At 43.9% G+C, this 24,291-nt stretch overlaps 2 protein-coding genes across 11 annotated transcripts in view; both read left to right on the top strand.

The window, feature by feature from the left end:
- Window positions 1-24,291, top strand: part of LOC112675239 (storkhead-box protein 2) — a 556,032-nt gene that overhangs the window by 231,956 nt on the left and 299,785 nt on the right. For 7 of the 10 annotated variants that reach the window (XM_025471841.3, XM_035700018.2, XM_035700020.2 and 4 more), the window contains 3 exons: window positions 3,085-3,237; window positions 10,236-12,501; window positions 17,800-24,291. The exons of 1 other annotated variant lie outside the window; for it this stretch is intronic. In XM_025471841.3, the coding sequence (XP_025327626.1) occupies window positions 3,105-3,237; window positions 10,236-12,501; window positions 17,800-17,995 (2,595 nt within the window). In that variant the 5' untranslated portion in view covers window positions 3,085-3,104 and the 3' untranslated portion in view covers window positions 17,996-24,291. Of the gene's footprint in view, window positions 1-3,084; window positions 3,238-8,037; window positions 8,111-10,235; window positions 12,502-12,676; window positions 12,726-17,799 lie in introns of those variants that run through there. 2 more of the 10 variants (XM_049094932.1, XM_025471842.3) reach the window with 2 other exon arrangements.
- Window positions 1,549-17,995, top strand: LOC125752641 (storkhead-box protein 2-like). The gene is made up of 4 exons (XM_049094889.1): window positions 1,549-1,645; window positions 3,085-3,237; window positions 10,236-12,501; window positions 17,800-17,995. Exons 1-4 carry the CDS (start codon window positions 1,549-1,551, stop codon window positions 17,993-17,995), a joined length of 2,712 nt encoding a protein of 903 aa, XP_048950846.1.

The following is a 24,291-nucleotide window of genomic DNA, read 5'->3' as shown; positions in this document are numbered from 1 at the left end:
CAGATGCAACTCAGACACACTTAAAGCATGCTGGCTCTTGTAGTTGGCAGCGATGAACATAAAGAAATAAACTTAGGAGATGGCAGTTCAAACAAACAAATAATTTCATCTAAAAGCATAAGGACAAGCATGGCCTCAACTGGAGTGGTTAGTTTTGCTAGCGGTCCTTTCTCTTCTACAGAGGGCCCAAGTTCCCGTAACCTACACAAAATTAGAAAGTAGAACTGTGGTTAAAACGAATCATATTTTAGTCGTTTTGTAACCTTGGTCTTCTGAGAAGTCCTTAATCACAGAAGACAAATCTCAAGACGGTGTTCAACTTGCGAATGGTACACGAGTCCAAAGGTGCTGCACCTTGACCGCCCTGTAGCCCACCGACCCCATCTGCCTTTCCATCCCATTTTTAAAATTGTCCCAAGTGACTTTGAGGTCCATGGAGCTAACATGACAACTCATCAAGAACCCAGCCTCAGTGTCCCCTTCCTCTCCTGTAGACGGTGGAGGGAGGAAGAAAGATTTCCAGAAGAGAATTTTCCAGTGGCTGTGGCTGAGCTAGAGGGCCATGTAGGGAGGAGAGATCTGAACAGGGACAGCTCCAAACTCCCACGGCCAGTGCACCCAGCCGCCGCCCCTCTTCATCTGTTGCACATGAGGCTTTCCAAGTAGATTGTTTTAACTGAGGGTACGGCAGGCTTAAAAAGAGATACGTGGCTCTAGGCAGTAGCACCCTTGCCCACTGAGATGGTCCCAGCCCACATAATTCGGTCATTTTTGACTCACCAGTATGAATGGAGCTTTACTAGCCAGTGGATGCAGCTCACATCCCCAGTGACAGCCAAAATGCCATGGTCTCACTTCGACCCACCGCCATCCCACCACATGTTTGCAAGAGGCCTCTCTTTATGATATTTCTAACCCATGGGCCCCCGAAGTTTGTGGGTCCTAAGTGAGGTCAGTTCCTGCCTTTTGCTGTTCCTCTCTTGTTCTGGGTTTGGATACTTCTCCCTCTGACCCCTCCCTCTGACCACTGAGAAAATTGCTCTTCTCACCCCCATCTTGCAGAGCATGGAGCCACAGCAGAACGGACTGGGGCCCCGGGTGAGGCAGGAGAGAGGGAAGCACTGAACTGAACCAGGTTTTGTGGGAGGTGTTGGGCTCCAGCCTTTGGCCCTGGGGTCTGGGCCTGGGGTCTTGCCCTGAGGTCTGGCCCTGAGGTCTGGTCCTGGGGTCTTGCCCTGAGGCCTGGCCCTGGAGTCTGGGCCTGAGGTCTTGCCCTGAGGTCTGGCCCTGGGGTCTGGGCCTGGGGTCTTGCCCTCAGGTCTGGCCCTGGGGTCTTGCCCTCAGGTCTTGCTCCGGTCTGGCCCCTTCATCTGCATGCTGGTCAGACTACACACACACACACACACACACACACACACACACCAGTGGTTTTCATTCCCAGGCCCTGTTGGCCTGGTTTCATCCATCAAAGCTTTTCCCATCTAGTCCATCAAAGCACATTGAGGTTCCTTCTCCAAGGGCCTCTGGGCCCCCAGCAAGCCAGGGACCATGGCTAGGCACAGCTTTCGGTGTCCCGACAGTGGGGAGGCTGGTCCACCCCAGAGCCCCTTGGTGCCATCCCAGGACGATGTTGCTCCTGCCAGAGGTGGACCCGAGTCTGGGTCTGGCCAGCCAGGGTAGTTTACTATGAGATAGAAATCATGCTTAGGAAACAAAAAAGGAGAGATTATGCAAATATGTGTGGGAAATAAGCTCCGAAGCTCACGGACATTCTGCTTGGCTGGTAACTTCACCCTCTTTCTGTAGGGCCTTTTTTTTTAGGTGAAACCTTACAGAGCCCCTGTGTATGAAACAGGTGGCCCCCCAGGTGTCAGGGTCAGACTCTCCTGCTCCTGCAGCCTCTCCCTCTGCCGAGGCCTCCACCCCTACCCGCACCCCAGAAGTCCTTCCAGGGAATTCTGGGAGTCCTTGGAACATAGCGTGAAAACACCACAGCGTGACATAAAGATCACAGACACGAAGACAGACCCTCACATTGCATGCTGACGCTCTTGGGGAGCCCTTGGCGGCCTCCCTCGCTGCGGGGTCTTCAGGCTGGCCTGCCTCTGCCGAGCAGGGCAGATGCGGGCAGGTGGCCACAGTCCCTTGCGGATGGTGATCTGCTCTCTGCTGCTCCCTGCAGTCCCTCCCGTTTCTGAAGTTCACATTTGACTTTGTCATTCCTGAAATTCCTTCTGTGGTTCGCCATCCCTCATAGGATGAAGGCCGGGGGCACTCAGCTCTTCCCTCATGGTTGTCCCTACGTACCTGTGCTCCTTCTCTTCTACTCCCTGCAAACATCTGCCTGCAGGTCCCACTGCCTCCCCACCCCCCCCACCTCCCAGCCACCAGGCACACTCCTGCAGCACTGGATTCAGGCTGCACATCCTCAGGGAAGCTTCTCACTTCTGCTTCTAAGTCCCACCCTCACCCCCAGGTGCTGCACCACCACCTGCTCCTCTCTGCCCTAGTGTCGGCCGTGCAGCCTTCTCTGGTGAACTGGGAACTCTGGTCTACCCCTCTGTCTCCTCCACTTAAATTGAAGCTCCTCGAGAGCAGGGATGTTTTGGGGAGGGGAGATGACTCTCTTTCCCAAGTAAATCCCAGGCCCCCAGCAAATGCCTGACACATAAAGGGCACTGAGTATTCAGATGAATGAATCAAGTCTCTGCACAAGTGCATTTGTAGAGATGAGAATGGCAGTTATTAAATAAACCAGCTGCAAGTTAATAAAGTCAGAGTTCAGTTTTTAGTCTCGTGCTGTACGCCTTTTGGTAGTAAGTCGGTTTCAGTGAGATCTCAGGTTTTCAAGGCAGGTTCTACTTGTCGAGGCAGTTGGAGCTTCCACCGCTCTGTGGATGTCTTTCCACTTGAGTGGCATTGACTGTGGCCGTAACAAACTGCTGTTTTCAGGGTGGGTCATGTTCATAATACAGGGAACAGGCAAGAGTCATGGAGGGGGCGTGTGTGCGCGTGTGTGCGTGTGTGTGGCGAAAGGCCGGGTCTTGAATGAACCGCTTACTTGAAAAAATTGTCTTTCTGCAGGTGATGTGTCACCAATCAGCATGTCTCCCATCAGTCAATCTCAGTTTATCCCGCTTGGGGAAATCCTTTGCTTGGCCATCTCGGCAATGAACTCTGCAAGAAAACCTGTCACCCAAGAAGCACTGATGGAGCACCTGACCACGTGTTTCCCAGGTAATGGGAAAGGAATGTAGCACTTTCCAAATAGAGGTGTGTTCTGGTTGTTCTAAGCCTTCACATGGACTGTTCCAGCCATTTAAATGTAGTAAGAAAAAAAAAAAACTCTTTGGAAACTGGAAACTTTTCTCAGTTCTGTAATTAAAAGTCAAGGCACCTCTTCAAAAATAATTTGCTGTCTTCACGTAATGCTGTAATAGTTTTTTAATTGGGACCGAGAAGAGGAAATTGAATCAGAATCCATAAAGAATTCTGGCAAAAACTACCAAGGTTCTGTTCAACCTCAACATAACCTTCTCGAAATATATGAACATCATGATTCATGGGAGCATGTCAGAAAATTTTCGTCCCAAGGGTTTACACTAAAGTGACAGTAATGTCAAAAAGAAATACATCTTGAATGCTTGGGTCATGGCTTGATGAGTTGTAGTAATATGCTATTTGATAAATTAGCTAAGATCCCATTTAAAAAAATAAAATGTTTCCTTTTCTCTTAAATATTATAAAAAGAAGACAGTAGGCCAACTGCCTATCAATGCATGAATGGCATTTGGTGCCTCCAATGCCAGAAGATGTTAGGAACAGTGATAAGCTAAAGACTGCATGGGCTACCTCAAGAGAGGCAGCCCACTACTCAGCTTCAGTGTATTGCCACCCCCTCCCCTGCAAAAAATGGAGAGTTGTAAATCTCCTACTTTCTTCAGGAGAACCTAAAAATTCAGTTTTATGTGAAATCTGTAGACTTCCTTAACTATTGGCCATTGTGTGGGGTGTGTGTGTGTGTGTGTGTGTGTGTACACATGTTAACATGTGTGCCAGTGACATGCAAGTCAAATAAAACACATCACTGGGCCACTAGTTTGCCAGCTTGGCTTGGACTCAACCTATGCTTGCACTAAACATGAACCCTTGACACAAGTTTTCATGCAACCTAGAAGAGACCTTGGTAAACAGAAACTAGAGGCTGTATCCATTAGCTTTTGCTACCCAAATGCTGGGTAACAATCGCAGAAAGTCAGTGGTATCCAGAAACGACCATTTATTTAGCTCAGGTTGTCTGTGGGTTCTCCGAGAGTCAGCTGATCCAGACTGGACCTGCCCAGGTGGCTCTGCTCCACCTGTACCCCATCCTTTTTGAGAAAAGAGACAAGTAGAGGCCTATTTCTGCTCACTGGGTTGACAGAGGCACAAGAGAATAAGCCTGGTTGTACAAGGGCTCTTCAGCCCTGTGGTCACGCCATACCCACTAATATTTCATTGGCCAAAGCAAACCTGGCAAATTTAAGGTCAAAGTATAGGAAAATGCACCCAACCCATGGGACTACTTCTAAACTAAACACTCATCTACCATCCTGAGTCTCACCACTTTTCCTTTTGCCCCAAAGGAACTTCATATTTCTCTCCCAGTGATATTTTTCTCTCTTCTTCAGTTTTCTAATTAACATGTTTTGAAATTATATATACTGTTGAAAAACTCTAACACAAAATCCACCTTTGCAACCTACAAATTGCCTTAAATTTTCTAATATTATCTCTGAATATTCTTCACTGATTGCCTTTCTTTGTTACCTTCCAGGCAAACCCTTTTCCTTTCATTAGTAAGATAATCAGAGTCCCAGGTGAGAGCGATCTAAGGAGACTGATGTTGTTCATAGACGTAATGCCCTTGTGAAGAAAGACATTATATCTGGTTGGGTATGTCTGGTTGGCCTTATATCTGGTTAGCCACTTCTGACATCAAATGCCCAGCAGCTTTTAAAATCCCTCTATTTTTAGTAGCTTCATGAGAGATCACATAGCTCTTCCAAAATTGGTTACATCTCTCCCATCACTGGGCTATAAAATAGAGAATGGGAAGAACAGAGGGCAAGTATGTAATAGTCAATTGTGGAAAATAGCAAAATGAAATAGTAAATTGCCAAGCAGCTGATTACAGTATCACTAAGTTGGGATACTTTAGAGAGAAATTCATAGGTCACTTGTGCTTAGAAGAACAACTGCTTTGCTAGCTTTTATGTTAAGTGAGCCTAGATCTCAAGGCCTCGTCAGATGGACTGAGAGGAGCGAACCTAACCTTTTTCATCTTTGTGACACTGATGACTAACTGGTCTACCCCAGTTGCCAGGGTGGGGTGGTGGGGGTGGAGAACACTCTACAGACCTGAGTCTAGGGGACAGATGGGCAAACTATGGCTTCAGGCTAAGTGTGGCCCACCACTTGTGCTTGTAAATAAAGTTTTATTGGAACACAGTCTTGCCTATTTATGTATTGTCTTTGGTTGCTTATGCTGCAGTTACAGAATCGAGTAGTTGCAGCTGGGAGATCATATGGCTCACAAAGTAGTTACTTTCTGTCTCTTTACAGAAAAAGTGTGCCAGCCACAGGTTTACAGTATGGTAGTAATGATTTAAAGCTTTGTTCAGCAATACCTCCATATTTTAAACTAGTATCTCATAAAATGAGGTTATTTCCTGCCTGTCTTCCTTCTTCCTTCCTTATCTCCCTCCTTTCTTTTCTTTCCTTCCTTGGACGTCCTTCCTTTCTTTTACTAGCATTTAAGCTTCAGAACAAAACAATTTAGAAACTTGATACTTTCAAATTCTATTTGAAAATGTATTTTCAGTGACAGTGCTAAAACTCTGGAGGGATTTAAATATCATATTTATGGGTTTTTTTGTTTTCTTAAGGTAAGACTATTTACTTTTTTTTAGACTATTTACTTTTTTAAAGCTTACTGTTTGAAAATAAAGTTTTGAAGTCTAACCAAATATTATTAAAATATTTGAACTCTCATATTTAATGACAATGTATAAATAAAAAGCATAGTCTAGATTTTGGCCTTTATTACTGCTCTGGACATCCATAGTCTAAAAAAAGTTTTTTAGTGAAAAGCCATCTTGTGAGAATGTCTGACATCCTGAAATGTGAACCCTTTTATCATTTTCCTATATTGGTTGAATTTTGAAAAACCACTTTTGTGTACCAGTTTCCATTACAGAAACAAGAATTTTTTTTAAAGGTATAAAAAGAGTAAATACTTGCTTCTCAGCTAAGTAAGTACTCATCATCCGTCCATCAAGAATGATCATTTAAGTCAGACTAGTACTTGTTGAGTTGTTACAGTTGGGTCTTCCTGAGAGGAAATCTGACCCTCAGAAGAGTTGCTAATGGGGTCGAAGTTGGTTTTCGAATTTACTAGAGAATGTTAATGTTATATACCCCATGTTCTACCTCCCAACTCATCTCTTTAGATCAGTTCTTGCAGAAATCTCCCTCAGCCAGTGTTCTTCACACACTGAGAAGAAATAATCCAAAGAAGCCCACTCAAAGTTTCTGTCCGAAATGCTTAACATCTAGAATGTGTGCAAGTGCTATCTGTTCCCATGGTTGTCAGTTTTGCGGGATTAAAGAGATATGCAAGTCTAAGTAGTATCCTGTTGTCATACAGTGTTTTTAGGTATCTGTTTTTGCTTTGGAAAGATGTAAAGGCGTGGAAAAGGAGAGAAGTTAGGTTTCGGCCCAATTTGGACATATCTTTGTTCTTTAAGCACTCAAAATCCAAATTTGTGGTGAACTTTGGGAATAGAATCTGAAGTGATGGAATGTGCAAAACATTGAAAATACCCATCACAACCATCTCTTTTTCCAGGTGAGCCCTGCAGATTTCTCATGGAAGTCTGGATTTCAGAGACAGCTGAAAATACCAGTCATTCTACGAGGGCTTCATAATAAAATAATCACGCTAGGTATCAGTGACTCACAGAGCTTTGAAAACTCACAAGTGGAAGGGTGGAAAGTGGATTGGACAGGGAATGTTTCTAGCTTGTTTTTTCAAATTAAACATTGTTGGACTGATAAACTTGAAAACTTTAAATGTAAATTCTCCTTGGAAACTTGTTCTTACTCCTTCAGTTGGGAACAATCCAAGCACATACTCTTAATGGCAAATAAACATGACGACACCGTAGTCATGATTCTGCATAGGTTCCTGAGTTTTCTGGGATCAGCACTTGGAAGGCCTACAGTCAGCAAATTCTGTGTGTAGTACTAGCTGTTTTTCTGCATTATACCTCAGCTTGCCTTTACTACAGCAGCAGAGTAAACTGGTCAATCATGAATTCTGAGAAATGAGCCTTACCGCTTTTTCTGAAGAACTTGTTTCTCTTACAGTATGGATTGCAGGCATGCTACCGTGTGAGTAAGATACAGTTAGTTTTGGTCTGGGTTGGCCACCCGCAATGCTGTGCCACGCAACCCCAGTGGGCATCCCCATGAGGCTGCAGTGTGCCTAGTGTGTCTCATCTTGGGAGTGGTAGTCTGTGTGAATGGTGCTCCCGAACTTGTTTAGCAGAAGGCCCTGGTTGTGAGGAGGCTATAGAATCTTTTTTAATTTGCTTCTCTTAGGTGCAGGCATTTCTTTTTTTTTTTTTTTTTTGACAGCTCTCAGGACTTTCATATATGTGGCTTGGGTTGTATCACTAGTTCCATTAGAGTTCGTTTTGTGCAGAAACTATCATAACAATTTTAAAAATTGTTATTATACCAGCCTTGAAGCCATTTGCATAAAAAACCCCGTACATGTCTCGAGGAGAGCCCTAGACTAAAGGGAAAGGATGCAGCTCAAAAATTAAGTAATTATACTACACAGGACATTATGCATAAGCAATGTTACCTTTCCCAGCTCGGCCAAGAAGGATGCCTTCTGAAGATGGTAACACAGATGGATGGGCAGGGCACGTCACATGCATGGACTCTTTCCCAGGCCGTTACTAATGCTTTCGTATCCCACTTTTGTAGTTTTGGAAGGACTGCGAGAGCCTAAACTTAGTTTACCCTGCTGTTCTACGTTGCTACACGATGTTCTCTGAAGGTAATCTGGTTTCCATGGGTCCTGCCCCAAAGTTGAGACTATTCATAGCTAATGTTTCTAGAGCCCCGCTAAATGTCAGGCACAGCTCTACAGACTTGAAGCTCATTTAAACTCAAGACTACCCTATGAGGGTACGTGCTGTTATCATCCACCTGCTGACGACTGTGAACAGAGGCCCACAGAGGTGTTAGTTAAGTTGCCTAAGGCGATACCAGCTGTATTAGTTTTCTAGCACAGCCCTCACAAAGTACAGGGAGCTTAATCAACAGAAATTTGTAGTCTTATGGTTCAGGAGGCTCACTCTACAAAATCAAGGTATCTGCACAGTTGGTTGGTTCCTTCTGAGGTCTTTGAGGGAAGAAACCCTTCCAGACTGTGCTCCTTGGCTGGTGGATGGACATTTTCTACCAACGTTTCTCCACACTGTCATCTCTCTGTGCCTGTCTCTCCATCCAATTCCCCCTCTTTACAAGGGCACTGGTCATGTTGGAGTAGAGCCCACCCTGAAGACCTCAGTTTAACTTATCTCTGAAAAGACCCTGGCTCCAAACAAGATCATATTCTGAGATTTGGCGGGTTAGATTTAAATGGAGGAATGGCATGGGGGGCGAGGGTTGCATAATTCACCCACTACCACAAGCTAAAAGTGATGGAGTTGGGGTTTGAATCCAGCAGTGTGGCTCTCGGATGGAGGCTTTCAGTCTCCATGTGACACTGCCTTAACTGTGTTGGGTTGAATCACGTGAAATTGCCATTTTGTGGGTCAGACACGGTTGAACATTGGCAGTATGATTTCAGCCTACTTGGACCTACTTCCAAATTGTATCATTGGGATCCAACTAGTCAGTACTACCATCCTCAGTGTGCATGGCAACGAGGGATGGAGAATACCTAAGAAATAAGTAAATGCCCTATTACCTGAAGAGTTTGTACTCTCTTAAGAATTTATACTCTTCGTTCTGTCTCTTCAGAAAGACAAAGCATAAGCATGCACACAAAACCCTTTGAAAACAGTATCTGTCACTGTGCCGGGAAGTATCTGTCATTTTCTTCTGGAATTTCTATTCTAGCGAGTATGGCAGCTTCAGACTCAGTGACCAGACAGACGTAGAGCATCTGAGATTTCACAGGTGTATTTATTAGGGCTGTCTGGTTATGAGGCAGAAAAACTACCTCCATCCTGCTGACTTAGTCCAAGAAGGAGAATGTTCTTACTTGAATATTACCACTACTGTAGTCACTTTCAAAATTGATGATTTCTGAATTGGAGGGTGCATCATCAGCCATGGTCAAGTCTAATTGCTCTTTTATGTAACTTACAAAATTTAGTTTATTAAGTAAGCTTAATCTTGAAAAATGAGTGTATAGAATAGCTTCTAGGGTACAGTGGCCTCTGTATGCTTTCTGTTTTGCTTTTGAATGCCAAGACAGCTGTTTCAACCCAGTGTCCCTAGTTTTTTGTACTGAGAAGGGCTATTTTGTAAATGTATATGACATCATGCAAAACATCTTTCACTTCCCTTTCCTTTAAAAATACTCTGCCTTTGATGGCTCAGTTCAGTAAAAGGCCTCATGACAACAGTACCAGCCTTGCCGCACCTAGCTTCCAAGTCTCTTCCTGAATACCTCTGAGTCCTGCTGACTTGTGGTGCAATAATACTTTGAAGCTTGGCAAAATTAACAGGATTTTGTCTTGTCCTAGTTTGGGCTGCTGTAACAAAATCCCATGGATTGGATGGCTGAAGCAACAGACATTTAATTCTCATAGTCCTAGAGGCTGGAAGCTCTGAGATCAAGGCACCTGCAGATTTGGTGTCTAGTGAGGGGCCCTCTTGCTGGCTTGAAGATGGCCATATCCTCACATGGCAGTAGGGCTGGGGTGGGAGTAGGTGGGGAGCTCCGGTTTCTTCCTCTTCTTATGAGGGTACATCATGAGGGCCTCACACTCAGGAACTCCTCTAAACCTAGTCACCTCCCAAAGGCCCTCACATCAAGGATTAGGATTTGCACGTAGGATATTGGGTTGGGGGTACAAACATTGAGTTCATAGCACATTCTGAAAAATCGGGAACTGGCAATAAGTTCCTTCTACATTCTCATGAGTCTGTGTTCCCTTTGGTTTTAGGTGTTCCCACCCCAAGCCAAGAAATTCTACGGCACACGCTGAACACGCTGGTGCGGGAGAGGAAGATCTACCCAACTCCGGATGGCTATTTCATCGTGACCCCACAGACTTATTTCATTACTCCTTCTCTCATAAGAACTAACAGTAAATGGTACCATTTGGACGAGAGGATACCTGACAGGTCTCAGTGTACCTCTCCACAGCCTGGAACCATAACGCCCTCTGCCTCAGGCTGCGTCAGGGAAAGAACATTGCCCAGAAACCACTGCGACTCTTGCCACTGCTGCAGAGAAGACATGCACAGCATGCATGCTTCCACTCTGCAGAGAAAACCTGCCAAGGACTGCAAAGACCCCTATTGCCCTCCTTCACTATGCCAGGTGCCACCCACTGAAAAGAGCAAAAGTACTGTAAACTTTTCTTACAAGACAGAAACTCTCTCAAAACCTAAAGATAGTGAAAAGCAGTCCAAAAAATTCGGACTCAAGTTATTCCGGCTAAGTTTTAAAAAAGACAAGACCAAACAGCTCGCCAACTTCTCTGCCCAGTTTCCTCCTGAGGAGTGGCCCCTGCGAGATGAAGACACACCAACTACCATCCCTAGGGAAGTCGAAATGGAAATCATTAGGCGTATTAACCCGGACTTGACTGTGGAAAATGTCATGAGGCACACTGCACTAATGAAGAAACTTGAAGAAGAAAAAGCACATCGGAGTAAAGCCGGGTCCTCTGCCCATCATAGTGGAAGAAGTAAAAAAAGTAGGACTCATCGGAAGTCCCATGGAAAGTCTCGGTCACACAGCAAGACACGAGTGTCTAAAGGAGACCCTTCGGATGGTTCTCATCTGGATATCCCAGGTGACAGAGAGTATGACTTTTGTGACCCTCTTACCAGGGCACCCAGGGAGGGCTGCTTCATCATTGAACACAAGGGAGATAACTTCATCATGCATAGCAACACGAACGTGATTGAGTCTCATTTCCCCATGACACCAGAATGGGATGTGTCTGGAGAACTGGCCAAAAGGAGAACTGAGATGCCTTTTCCTGAACCTTCCAGGGGAAGCTCCCACTCAAAAGTGCACCGAAGCCACAGCCATACCCAGGACCGAAGGTCCAGGAATGAGAGATCGAGCAAAGCCAAGGAGAGATCCAGATCAATGGATAACTCAAAGGGCCCTCTGGGTGCTTCTTCTCTAGGGACACCTGAAGACCTGGCTGAAGGCTGTAGCCAAGATGACCAAACCCCCAGCCAATCCTACATTGACGACAGTACTTTAAGGCCTGCACAAACAATTGGTCATCAAAGGGCTCATGTTTCATCCACAAGCTATAAAGAGGTGTGTATTCCAGAAATCGTCAGTGGCAGCAAGGAGCCTTCCAGTGCTTGTAGCCTTTTGGAGCCAGGCAAACCACCTGAGAGTTTGCCGCCCTACGGGGAACTCAGCTCTTGTCCAACAAAAACAGCGACAGATGACTATTTCCAGTGCAACACCTCCAGTGAGACGGTCCTCACGGCGCCATCACCTCTGGGAAAAAACAAAGAGGATCATGACACTCTGACTCTGGCGGAAGGGGTGAAAAAGCTGCCTCTGTCTGATAGGCAGGCCCCACATTCTTCCAGAGAGCCTGTAGGGCACAAGGAGGAGTCACCAAAAGGGCCAGGTGGGGGCCCAGCTGCCTCGGGCGCGGTGGCAGAAGGGATTGCCAATGGACGCCTCGTCCAGCACCACGGCGCCGAGCCCAGCAGCCTGGACAAGAGGAAAGAAATATTCAGCAAAGACACACTGTTCAAACCTCTTCACAGCACCTTGTCTGTAAACAGCTACCACAAATCGAGCCTGTCCCTCCTCAAATCTCTCCCGAAGACACCTGCCGACGCACTGCCAGGCCGATGCGAGAAACTGGAGCCGCCCCTGGGGACCTCGGTGGCAGCAGCCATGCCTGGTTCCCAGCGTCAGCAGGAGTCAGGGGGGAACCAAGAAGCCTCTTTTGACTATTACAATGTCTCGGACGACGACGACTCCGAGGAAGGGGCGAACAAAAACACGGACGAGGAAAAAAACAGAGATGACGTAGGCACCATGCAGTGGCTCCTTGAGAGGGAGAAGGAAAGAGACTTACAGAGGAAATTTGAAAAGAACCTCACCCTCCTTGCCCCAAAAGAGACCGACAGTGGCAGCAACCAGAGAGCCACCCACTCGGCACGCCTCGACAGCATAGACAGTAGCAGCATCACTGTGGACAGTGGATTCAACTCCCCACGGTAGGGAGAGGCATCTCTGCGCGCACATGCACACACACGCACACACCTATCGGGGCCTGGGGCTTTATACGAACAACTTGAAAAGTTTCTGATTTCACAGTCTTAATTCTGTGGATGCGGGTTAAGGGTTGTATGAGTTGTACTGTTAACAACCTGTTTCTAACTTCTTTTTCAGGAATTGAAACAAATGTTTCTGCAGCTGTAGAGATCACCAATCTGGACTGGTGGGTTGGCTCCCTCCCTCAAACTTGCATCAGGCCAATCTAACTAGGACCAACATTTTCCAGGATTTTTCTTCTGTGTTTATATTGCCACCATGCTGATAAAAGAAGGGGTTTTTTTAGGTCCTCTAAAATAGTAACTTTTTGAGTAGAATGAGTGGTCAGTAGTCAGTTGGGGTTGGATAGGGCTTGGGTATAAATTGATTGAATCAAGGACAGGTCCTTTTAGTGGGAATAGCAGATGTCAACACCTTTCCAGGGGATCTAGATGCTTGTTGCCTTTGCAGTCCCTACTCTGTGTGCTCCCCACCCCACCCCCACCTTCTCCCACACTTCACATCCACAGAGGAATGGAACGTTGTGTCTCTCACAGAACAGTGAGGGGCCTGTGTCCCATTAGATCAAAGCCTGTGTCCGCACTCAACTCTCTCCCCCTGCAGAACTGACACAACCTATTAAGGGGCTCTAATCATAGCTGGTAATTCAGCAAAGGGTTAACAGCAGAGAGTGTGCAATGCCTAATGGTCATGTCCAGAGTGCTCAAGTGGTTCAGGGGTTAAGAAAGCAAAAGAGAGTCTATGGAACTTCCTTTTCTCTTCCTTAATTCTTCCTTCTCCTCAAAGGGCAACTTAGGACCTAATTCTCCTTCTAAATTCTACTCCAGATTGGTGACTCTGAGATGCAGAAATACTCTTGAGAGGTGGACATTTCTCATTAGCTGCGATTCCCAAGATTCTCCGATACTTATAATTTTAACAAGTACCCAGATATGATTCTATACTTCATATATTTTAATTATTAAGAATGAAACTTAGTTCTGTTGTGATCATCTCACTTTATCTCTGGATAATTTGGGGACAGAGTATGCCTAATCAGAATCGGGAATCGTTAATTTGTCCCATATTAGGCTTTTATGTCTTAAAGAGCTAGTTTTTGATTATGATGATGATGATTTTTGCCGCGTAACCTTTTTTTCCAAGTTAACACATGTGTGGGAGTCTAATGTCTAAACAAACCACAGAGGTGGTGCTCTGGCTAAAGTGGATGTGAGGCCAGGAGCCCCACATCTCCCCTGCTTGTCCCTCAAGGAGTCCACACTGATCTCTGGGAGCCATGGCACTCAGTCTAAAAATGACTGGCCTACCTGTTGGAGTGACTTTTCTACAAAATAACTTTTGCTAAATATTTTTTAAACGCTAGCCTCAAATCTTAATTTATTTACCAGTTATTTTATATGTCCTTTTCTTTCTATTTCCCTCTTCTCTCTCTTTTTTTTTCTCTTGAATTTCTAACAGTGGATACCAGAGAGGCATAATTGAAGGTCTATAATTGATGGTAGACGTTCAAACCATCACTTACAGAGGGTGTGGTTTATTTGCCTGTACCTTGTGTTCGACTGTTTCTTATTATATAGACTCTGCTTGCCCAGTGCTCTTCGCACCACAGTTTCTGACCTAGCACTGTGCCTTCTCGGCCCCTGCACCCCCACAGAGGAAAGACTGCACTCCTCCAGACATAATCGCTAAGGAGACATTGAGAGTAGTTCAATGGGTTCTAACTCAACAGCCTACCACCACATGCTATTGAATGTTTCCGTTTGTTTGTTTGGGGGCAAATAAACACAAATACTCGTGAAATAGTTGAACCAGTCTTACCACAGAATGTATGATTTTATCTCTAAATTTGGGATGCAGAATTTATGAATGAGATTATTCCTTGAAGTAAGTTTTATTTTCATTTCTTTAATGATGTACTTAAGGCTAAACGCTTTGTCATGGTAGGAGGTAAGATCGTTCTGAGGCAAGACAGCTTTCTTACATTTAGCTACGGGTCTGTCCACTACTGTTAGGTAGAGTTTTCTCTACAGGAATACATAGATCACCCATAAATTTCATGCTGTTAGATAATCTACAGAACAATTCCTAATTTTGCCCCTCTCATATTTAATATCCTCTGGTTAGAAGTCAGGTCACAACTGGTTTTTAAACTGTGTTTTCGGTACACCTCAGTGAATCAGCTAAGTTGTTTTCCGAGGCGTGAGGACAGCCTATGAAGGAGAATATTTGAGTTATAGGGAGTTTTAGGCTCCAGCATGAGGAGTATTTTAACCAAATAGCATCACCCGGCTGCTACCTCTCCATTGGGGTGAGATACAAAAACCTCAAGTGGGCAATTTATTCAAATCTTTCAGTACATATTCCACTGAGAAACTAAGATCCAACAACAACAGCAACAGCAGAGACCAAGAAAGGTGATCTCCACACTCCCAGCTTTCAGTGCTGGCTCTAAAGTCATGTTCAGCCACATTCCCGAATTCCTGAGTTCATTTCGTTGGGAGCTAAAGGGTTTTGTGACGGGAAAAAGAGTAGAAGCTTCAACTATGATAATGAGATGTAATATTGAAAAGGAGAAATCTTGACCTGAAAATCCTGAGATTCCAAATATGAGGCCAAAAACTGGTTGAAAGACACAGTGTGAAAAGCAGAGGTAATGAAGCTGTCAGGGACGGGTCTGTTTAATGTAGCACACGAGCATGTGCTGTCGGAGTGCGGGGCCAAGGGAGCACGTGCATCCAGGGTGAACAGCACAGTGGCTTGGTTCACTTCTTCTTCTAAAATCCTGACATCTTATTTTTTAAGGCTGCACCCCATTGGGTTTCTTTTTCAAGAGAGTAAGAACTTCCAAATTTGAGGAATATTTTTACTGCTAATGGCTCTGTCTCCGCTAGCATCATCACACCCAGAACCCTCATTATGAATGTCACACCCTGCACTTGTTATTACAGCAGTAATGAAATAGATCCTTTGGAGGAAGCGGAGTGCTGTATATATTTATCATTATTAATGGTTCTGGCCAAAGGCAGTCAGAGGCATCTTAGAGCACAGACAGCTCCCAACGTAGATGATCTCTTGCAGTGATGAGTGTGCACAGTGCCTGGCATACAGCAGGTACTTGGCGAATATGAAGCCAGCACCTCAAAAGTGGGCTTCAAAGGTTTAAGCTGGTTTAAGATCCTTTGGACCTTAAGATGCATTTTTCTAAAGAAAAGATGTCATTAGTAATGTATGGATTTTGACACCAACTCATAGTAGTTGCCAGATGTTAGATGCCAGATGTACAACTGAAGTAATTATGATGTAACTAGCTTTTTAGTATACAGATTCAGTGCTTACTTCTTCACAATCACTCTGTGAGTAGGTAGAGCCCATAACTCTCCTCATTTTAGATTGGGAAGTAAAAAACTGTAAAAAGTTACTGTCACGATTAAGAGTGAAACTGAAGGAACGTGTCATGAAATCTTTGGGGTTCTACATGTTGACTGCCCTTCTTCCTTCCCCTGCCTGACCCTGTGTCTCAGCTATGGTGCTGGCAAACCAGTGGGGAATTTTCTTAGGGAAGGTGTAAGGCAGGTAAGTAGGTGAGTCTAGCACTTTCCATCCCTTTGGTGATAATGTTTTGGGGTATTCTTTAGGTATGCTCAGATCTGCCCGTAAGCACAATGAAAGAACGTGATTGATTTCTAGAAATGTATTAACCTCCTGGAGGTGTACTTTGCAGTCAGGAAAGATCCAGTTGTCTTTTTGGTAGTCCGTGAACAAACTTTCTTTTAAACAATTACCTCTTGGCTCCCTGATGAAAAGCGAACTCAAGTCCACAAGGAGTTAGGATGAAATAAGCCATTATCTAGGAAGTGCTGCCAAAGTACAGGCATCCCCCGCTTTCCGAAACTTTGCTTCGCTTTTTCCAAAGACCTTCCATTAGTAACGGCTTTCTTCGTGAAAGCAGAAATCTTTGGAGTTCTTTCAGTTAGCAAAAACAGAGACTAACATTAGGTCTTTGGTAAAAGTGAAGAGGCATAAGAGGCATTAATGGGAGCATTCAGAAAGCAGGTGTATACTCTTTACACCATTCTGGCTTAAAAGATGTCATATGAACACCCTATTCTCTGTTAGTGGGAGAAACCTGTGTGGGGTTCAGACAAAATTGCTCTTAATTTAGTAGGGGAATGAAAGAGAGGTGGCGAGGATGTCTCCTACAGTAGTCAGACCTGTTGGCTAGTTTTAGCAGGCTTACATCAGTGATGGGGGCCAACTGTCACAGAATATTTTCTAAACTTTGAATCTGTCCAGTAGGGTGGATGGATGCTGTGAGCATCACTGGGGTTTCTTCAGTCTCTTTGTAAACCAAGTTTCTTAGTGCCATTTTGAGGACTTTGAACATGGAACCTGTTCAGTTCCTGTCAGTCTGGCCACGTAGTCTTATTTTTGCTATTTCCCTACACATTTAAAGTGTTTTGAATCTCTTGGAGCAATAAAACAAATTCAAGAGTTTCTAACTAAGAAAAATTAAAAGAGAAGTAGATACACTAGAGCCTTTAGATCACCTCTATTCTGTAAGAATCCTTGAAAAAATGAAATATTTCTACCCAAGTCAGGGAGAGGGGATGTAAACTTCACAAATGAATGGGGGGATGGGGGAGAATCTAAGATTCCTTATCTGAAAATACAGTGTATTTCCATGAAAGTGTTAAAATTTGCAACAGAGGTGCAAAGTGTTTTAAGACTAATTTTATTCCCATCAGGGTGGCAAATTAGCTAATGGCGTGCTTGAAGTCCACCAGAGTCAAAATCTGCTAATCAGGAATGAAAACAGAATCATTAGGGGCAACACTGAGTTTATTCATTTATTCAGTGAATTTGCAGCCTGAAATGAAATCATCACGTATGTATATTTAAGAGGATTCGTCTCTAAAATGAACGCGATAGCCATCTATCACTTCAATTTTGGAAGCGGTTTCCTTGAATGGGAAAGAAGGGAAAACATTTAAAGTGCATTTAGCTGGATGAAAACCCCTTTATTCAGGGTGCCGCTGATCCTACTAATGTGTGTGTGTGAAGGCTTCTGGAGCCCCGGCTGGAGGAGCATATGTGAATAATCAGTGTGAGGTGGTGTATATATGACATCATAAACCAACAGAGGAAATCCATTAACTACATCATTTGCTCTTCCCCTGGGGCTCCAGAGATAATTATTTATGTTTAAAACAAAACAAAACAAACCCTTTTTACTCTTTTAGCACTCGGGAGAGCCTGGCTTCCAACACGTCCAGCATCGTTGAAAGTAACCGTCGTCAGAATGCTACCTTGAGCCCGGTCCACGGTGGAGCTGGCCCGGCCTTCAGCTTCCGAGCGAGTACGGACCCCGCCACGAATGAAGCAGAGAAGTTACAGAAACCTTCCAACTGCTTGCAAGCTTCTGTTACTAGTGTGTGACAGTGGTTCTACCCCAGATCTCCTGTCTCATTCGATACAGCCAAGTTTACGACACTGGGACTGATGTTTACATCTTGGGAAAGACAAGCATCTCGACCACAGTTTTTGTGTTTACTTAAACTGTGCTGCTAAGTAGGCTAGGGCAAAAAACAAAAATCTTTATTTCAGAGTATTGCTTTTCACATTTATGGCTCTGTAGCAACCGAATAGCAGTAGGGGTGATATGTATACTTTTGCTTCACTACTTGTAACTGAGCACACATAGGAAAGTCTAGACACTGTAAGTGTGATATGCATTCCAATGTCATGAAGTTGCCAATTCCATTTTTAAATGCCACAGATGCGTGTTGCTCCCAGTCTGTGGTCAGAGGGTGCCACGGAACTGATCCTTGACACTTCCCAAAAAAAAAAAAAAAAAAAAAAAAAAAAAGTAAGCCACCACAAAATGTCAAATGCCAGGGCCCACCTTGAGGGAAATCAATGTCAAACTGACCAGAAGGGACCCCAGCCCTTTGTGTGTGAATTGTTTATGCACCAGTCATTTCTCACTGTGAGTTTTTGTGACACGATTTTGCAGGAGCCCGTGGAAGTGTGTCAGAAGGGGTCGTGATCGAAATTCTGGGAGTGTTTGTTTTCAGGATTTTGTTTTTAAGTGTAACAGATGCTTGTCTGATTTTTAACCTTCCATAATCACAAACAGGAATATAGGCCTCTGATGCTGAAGTGGACGAAGGAAGGGGATCCCCAGCCTGGCTGGGGCACAGCACTAAAGGGATGGAAGAGGGAAATGGGGACTCTTTCACGGTGTCAATCAGATATTTAAGGAAGATGATTTCCTCCTTGTGAAACTTATGATGATCCTATCTTACTATAATAGATACGATAATTAGTTTGTTTAAAAGCAAAATGTTCTTTGTGATACAAATGAAGAGTATGGCCTGGGGATGTTATTCTTTCTAATGGAAGGACATTAATCTATTTTATGTAGTTTTAAATAGAATGCCTAAATTAGGCTATGGGAGATCATTTTTAGTGGTTATAGGAAAGAGCAAATTTAGGGAGAGTTGAACTTCAGGCCTTTTATTCCTGGAAAGATATCTATAGAGAAAACTTTAAAATAAGTTTTGATTAGAAATATACATGTGCCCATGTAATTACCAACAGAATGTGCTCATTCTGCAAGTATGGTATAATCTGAACTTGTACTCCCCTAAAATTTATCAGAGTAACAATTATGCATACATGAACTATGCCAGAGTAATGTTTACAGATACTTTGTAACCAATTTCAGGAGGCATTTTTAGGTGGATGTATAGTTATTAGCCCAACTTATTTCAAAATGGTTTGTTAACATTTCGCTTTGGTTTACAATGTCACATTGAATACAAGGACGACTCAGCAGCAAAAAGGGATTACAAATAACCAAGCTTCAACTTTACAGAAAAGAGACATTTCAAAGTTCCCCATTTCATTCTATGAGAACAATGGACGTAAATGTGTAGACAATGAAAAATTATTTGCAGGAGGGTTACGTAGGACACAAGTAAGTGGTCTGACCAAAAGTTTAGTTTAGTGGCATGTGATGTTTGGAGCCATATAACCATAAGATACATATCCAAAAATAAATCTAAAATCTTTCCACGTAATTGGCATAAGATATGTGTGAAACATTTCTGCTTCGGTAGTAGATTCAATCACGAGTGATCTGTTTAAAGAATGCACTCCTATACACAGTTGGACCAATTCTTGAAGCATGTGGATGCGGCCTCATGCTTTTTTCAGATATTTGGAAGTTGCATTAGGTCAAACTGGACTCATCGAGTTTAGTCTAGGTTCCTTTTTTGTGCTTATAATGAAATGTAAGCACATTTCTTGGTTAAACCCTTATACCACTAAAATGCTTAAGTCAGTTGGCTTTCAGTCTCATGCCTTATTTCCTCCAAGGCATGCCCCGATTACCCAAAAATGCACTATTTGTCTCATTGCTTAAATATGTCCAGAGGGAATGATAATGTATCTAATAGACTATACACAGAGTCTCTTTCCTTGGGGAGTTGTATACCATACGGTTGCTAAATTCTTCTAAATTCGTTTCTTTTTTTCTTTTTTTCCAAAAAACCTGCTCTCGAGTGTTGAATCATACCATCAGTTCATAAACAACGGAACCATTGAAATAACACATCAGCCTCTAGTTGATCCTCTGAAAGTAGCCATTATCATAATCAAATGCTGTGTGGACAGGAAAGGAAAGCATTACCTTGAAGAGAAGCTTTAAAATAGGAACTTATCGCTATATCACAAGAAACAGGTTTACAGAAGACATTATTAAAATGTGTATACTATTTGCCTGATGCTATAGGGTACATGATTTTAAAAACAGCAACAGCAACAAGAGGCTCCCTTTCGACCTGGAGCCATTAGAGTAGGAAAAGTTGGGCTTTAAAGATGATACAGACGTAAGCAGACGGTCCCTACGGAGATGGCCCCGTCTGCGGCTAATCAGGAGCCTTTGGGTGGGGGAGGAGTGGCAGCGGGAAGCAGGTTAGAGACGTGCCCGAGATGCTCTACCCACGGCGGGCCGGCTTCTCGGGGACCGAACGCTCAGCCCACGCCAGGCTTTGCCAACATCCTTTTCCTCCCTGAACTGATAGCTTTGTGTGACGTGGCTGCTTATCTAGTCTTCACTTCGAGTTTATCAGCTGAAAGGTTTACAGGACTGAATTTGGTTGAATCTCTGTGTAGCGTTCAACTTGAAAGGGTCAACCCGTCTGTCGGCATTTTGCACACTTATGTATTATTATGATGCAGCATATTCCTTTATGGCAATTTTTATTTTTACATATAACTACCTCCATAAATTTGATGAAGCAGCAGCAGTGTGTTAAAGTGTATTGTTCAGCAAAGCAAAGTTTGAAACCTTCGTAAACATTAGGCCATGGCGTTCTGTGTGTGTGTCAGTGGTTGCCCACGTGGACTCGTGACTTTTTCATGGCCGTGCTTTTGTTTTACGGCATTATTTCGCTTTCAGATGTAAACCTGTCTCTCCCCTCTTTCCCACAAAAGCACACTTGATTTTGTTGCGGACGAACAGAAGGAAGCTTAAATTTCTTGTCTGTCCCTACCCCCCACCCCCCGCCCCTTTCCTGCTAATAAGAGTTCTCTCCAGTGAAGAGCCAAGCGGTAAACGTAGTTCAGCGAGCTGTTTACTCCTGTAAGAATCTGATTTGGAAATTCTAGGTTTTCAGTAGCAGAAGACACACGGCAAATTTGGACTGTGCCGGCTTTGAAGTACTTTGGGCCTCTCTGCCTTCACTCACCTGCTACCACACCAAGCCCAAACTTCATCTTAATTAGAAGAGCTGAGTTCTGTTAAATAATGTGTATTCCATTTTATATATTTTGCACATCTCAGGGGACCTTAATGAGCATATGAAAAGGGAGGGGGGTGCCATCAAATAGAGAAGACAGACAGAAGAGCTGATTGGGGGAACCAAGCAGGATAAAAATAGCAAATCAGTGCTTCTCTGATGTTAGGAAGCGTAAGTTGAAAGTTGATCTGGGCTAACGATGACCTGAACACCAGCCGTTCCCAGGTCTCCCCTTCTCAGAGCCCAACCCAGCGGTTCGAAGGTATAAATTTAAATCCTACCGCAGTCGCTATGGGGAGAAAAACCTGTTCGATGAAAAAGAAAGCGTTGTGCGGTTTTGGTTTTGGTTTAGGTTGGCACAGCTTTGTAAAATCCTACCCAGGAGAAACCACTTATCGCCACCAAGTGTACTTGAAAATAAAGTTTTTAACTTAAATCATAGGCGTATAGCTCACAATACAGTAGAGAACCTATTTTGAAAGGTCGCGCCATTTATAACACAGGCAGTATTTGAAACTTGATTAAAAGCCAACAACAAACTATCATGACTTTGCCAGTTCCTTTGGGGATCTCAAAGTGCTTCCAAAGCATTCCGATTGACAAACAATTAACGAAGCCAGTCCTATTTGTGATACCCATACTTGAAATGGACAGACAGAGGGGGGACTTAAGGTTACCCAGAAACTCAGTGGCAGCTACCAATGATCTGTCTTCTATCTGTCTGATAGACCATCATGAGAAATCCCTAAATACAATGCTATTTTTCTGATGTGTGCTAATAAAGTCGAAGCAAACTAATACAACTGTACACTTTTGTCCATTTTCATTCAAAAAGGTCAGGGTGTTTGGAATTTTACAAAACCCACCCCAAAGCCGTTGCGGTCAGAGGCAGATCCCAGACATACACCCTTGTTTACAGTTTCCTATCGGGCTTCTGAAAATTCCTGTGCTAAAATACCATCTTTCAGGAACATGACTGCTCCGGGCAGTGGAAGGTGCTGAAACAGAAATCGTAATTAAAAACTTTATCAAGTACTCTTCACCGAGCTGCGTTAGCACAGTAGAAATTTAGTACAATATATACGGAGTCCTAGGGGAAGAATCTGGATTTCCGAGGCAGCTGATCTAGTTCTAAGTGTTTTCTCCAACTCGGAGATATCAGATCCTTGCTGAGGATCTTCTCCGTTGCCACAGGCCGGTCACAGAACCAGCTAGCAGCGACAGCAGAGCCCCCCAGCAGAAGTGATCCTGTCTTTTCCTCCCCCCCCACCCCCACCCCATCACTGTCCTGCCCGTTCTCTTCTGTTAGCGGGGAACCAGGCTTGCTGCACACGTTGAGGGCTTGGGGAGGAAGCTAGAACACAGGAAGAACGAAGGCAAAAGCACAGAACACATTGCTTTGCTTTGGGTTTAGTAAAATATGGGCAGGAAGGAGATTACTTATCAGTCTGATCCTCGCCAAGTTAGATAAAAGAATCAGCTGTCACTCCGTCATTCTCCCAGAAGGTTCTACAGTATTAAGGATACATCCAATATTTTCCCATAGATTTTTATTTAGGAGGCATTTCATAAATTATGTATAAGAACAAATTCATGATTAAATTTCCCTGCATGTTTGAAATAGGCGTTGGCATCTCTCTGATTGAGTTCATCTCTGCGCCTTTTGCAGCAGCATCCCGGAGAGGGATTCCCTGGTGATTGCCCCTCTAACGCATAATCCTGTGTTTTTACGGTTGTTCTATGACTTACAGTTGCTGATTTGCAAGGTTGAGAATTCTAAAAGGCTCAAGGGGGACTAAACCTTCTTATGACTGTATATTATGTTATAGGGCTTTAATTGCTCATTGTTGGCTTCAAATGCGAACACACACACACACACACACACACACACACACACCCTGCCAACGAGGGAAGGGGAGTCTCACAAGGGAGGCAGCAAATGTAAGGCTAGAGGCTTGGCTGGTCCACGTACAGCTGCCTACCTCCCTGTCCAAAGGCTAACCCTGGCACCCCCGTTCCCTTGCTCCCACCAAAAAGAGGTACCAAATCTGAGATCCGAGAGCTCCTCCAGTATCAGTCCTCTGCAGTTATGGGAAATTCATGAAGTACACACTCAGCAGCTCCTTGCCCGCCTTTCCTCCGAGGTCCTTCCTCCTTGTCTCCTTCCCACTCCCACCCCCCCCCCCCCCGCCACCTAGATACTGATCCACCACCACGCTTTCCACATTGGAAGGAAAGGGCAAAATAGTGTGTGGTATTGTGCACACATGATGGGTTAGGACTAGAGCTGCCCTGGGGTCACCTTCATGTAAGTATTGACAGCTACAAATTAAGGTCCTTAGAGTAGTTGACATAGATACTACTTTCTAGAAGACAATTAAATTTCAACGTTAAGTTTAAAGGGATCATAATTCTGCAGGTATCTTTCTCTGAGTGACTGAATGTGACTATTGCATTGGGGTAAATGAATTAAGAAGTGCAAGTGGGATTTACTGTATGTTAGAAAGGAGTTTTGCAGCCAAGACTGCCTTGAATAAAATGTGTTTGCACTGAAAAAAAAAAACTTTAAATTACTTGGTCTCTGGTTGCTGTAAAGGTCATCCAAGATGGATGTTCTGTTTATATTGTATAGTATTTCATATGAAATAATTACAGTTCATGAAATGTCTTCCCTAATGTTACTGATTTATGACAGCACATTTGTAACATGGTTTTTATCGTGTCGGTGTGCCATATTGTAAATGATGATGGCTTGTCATGCTTAGTATAATAACTTAAAAGGAAAAAAAGCACAGGGATTTTTGTAAGTCTATATTTGAAAGTCCCTCCATATGGTAATATTGTGTTCATGTTGTTTATGTAGTGTTGTGTGAAATATCCATTTTGGATTGTGTTACTTTTTAAGATATTAAATAACATTTGGTTATA

The sequence above is a fragment of the Canis lupus genome, chromosome 16 (assembly GCF_003254725.2).
Source record: "Canis lupus dingo isolate Sandy chromosome 16, ASM325472v2, whole genome shotgun sequence".
In the NCBI taxonomy this organism is placed as follows: Eukaryota; Metazoa; Chordata; class Mammalia; order Carnivora; family Canidae; genus Canis; species Canis lupus.
This window is presented reverse-complemented; position numbering and strand designations above follow the sequence as displayed.

Coding starts and splice junctions, on each gene's coding strand:
- LOC125752641 (XM_049094889.1), top strand. CDS start 1,549: ATGGCTAGGCACAGCTTTCGGTGTCCCGACAGTGGGGAGGCTGGTCCA. Junction 3,238..10,235: donor CCTGACCACGTGTTTCCCAG/GTAATGGGAAAG, acceptor CTTTGGTTTTAG/GTGTTCCCACCCCAAGCCAA. Junction 12,502..17,799: donor AGTGGATTCAACTCCCCACG/GTAGGGAGAGGC, acceptor TTACTCTTTTAG/CACTCGGGAGAGCCTGGCTT.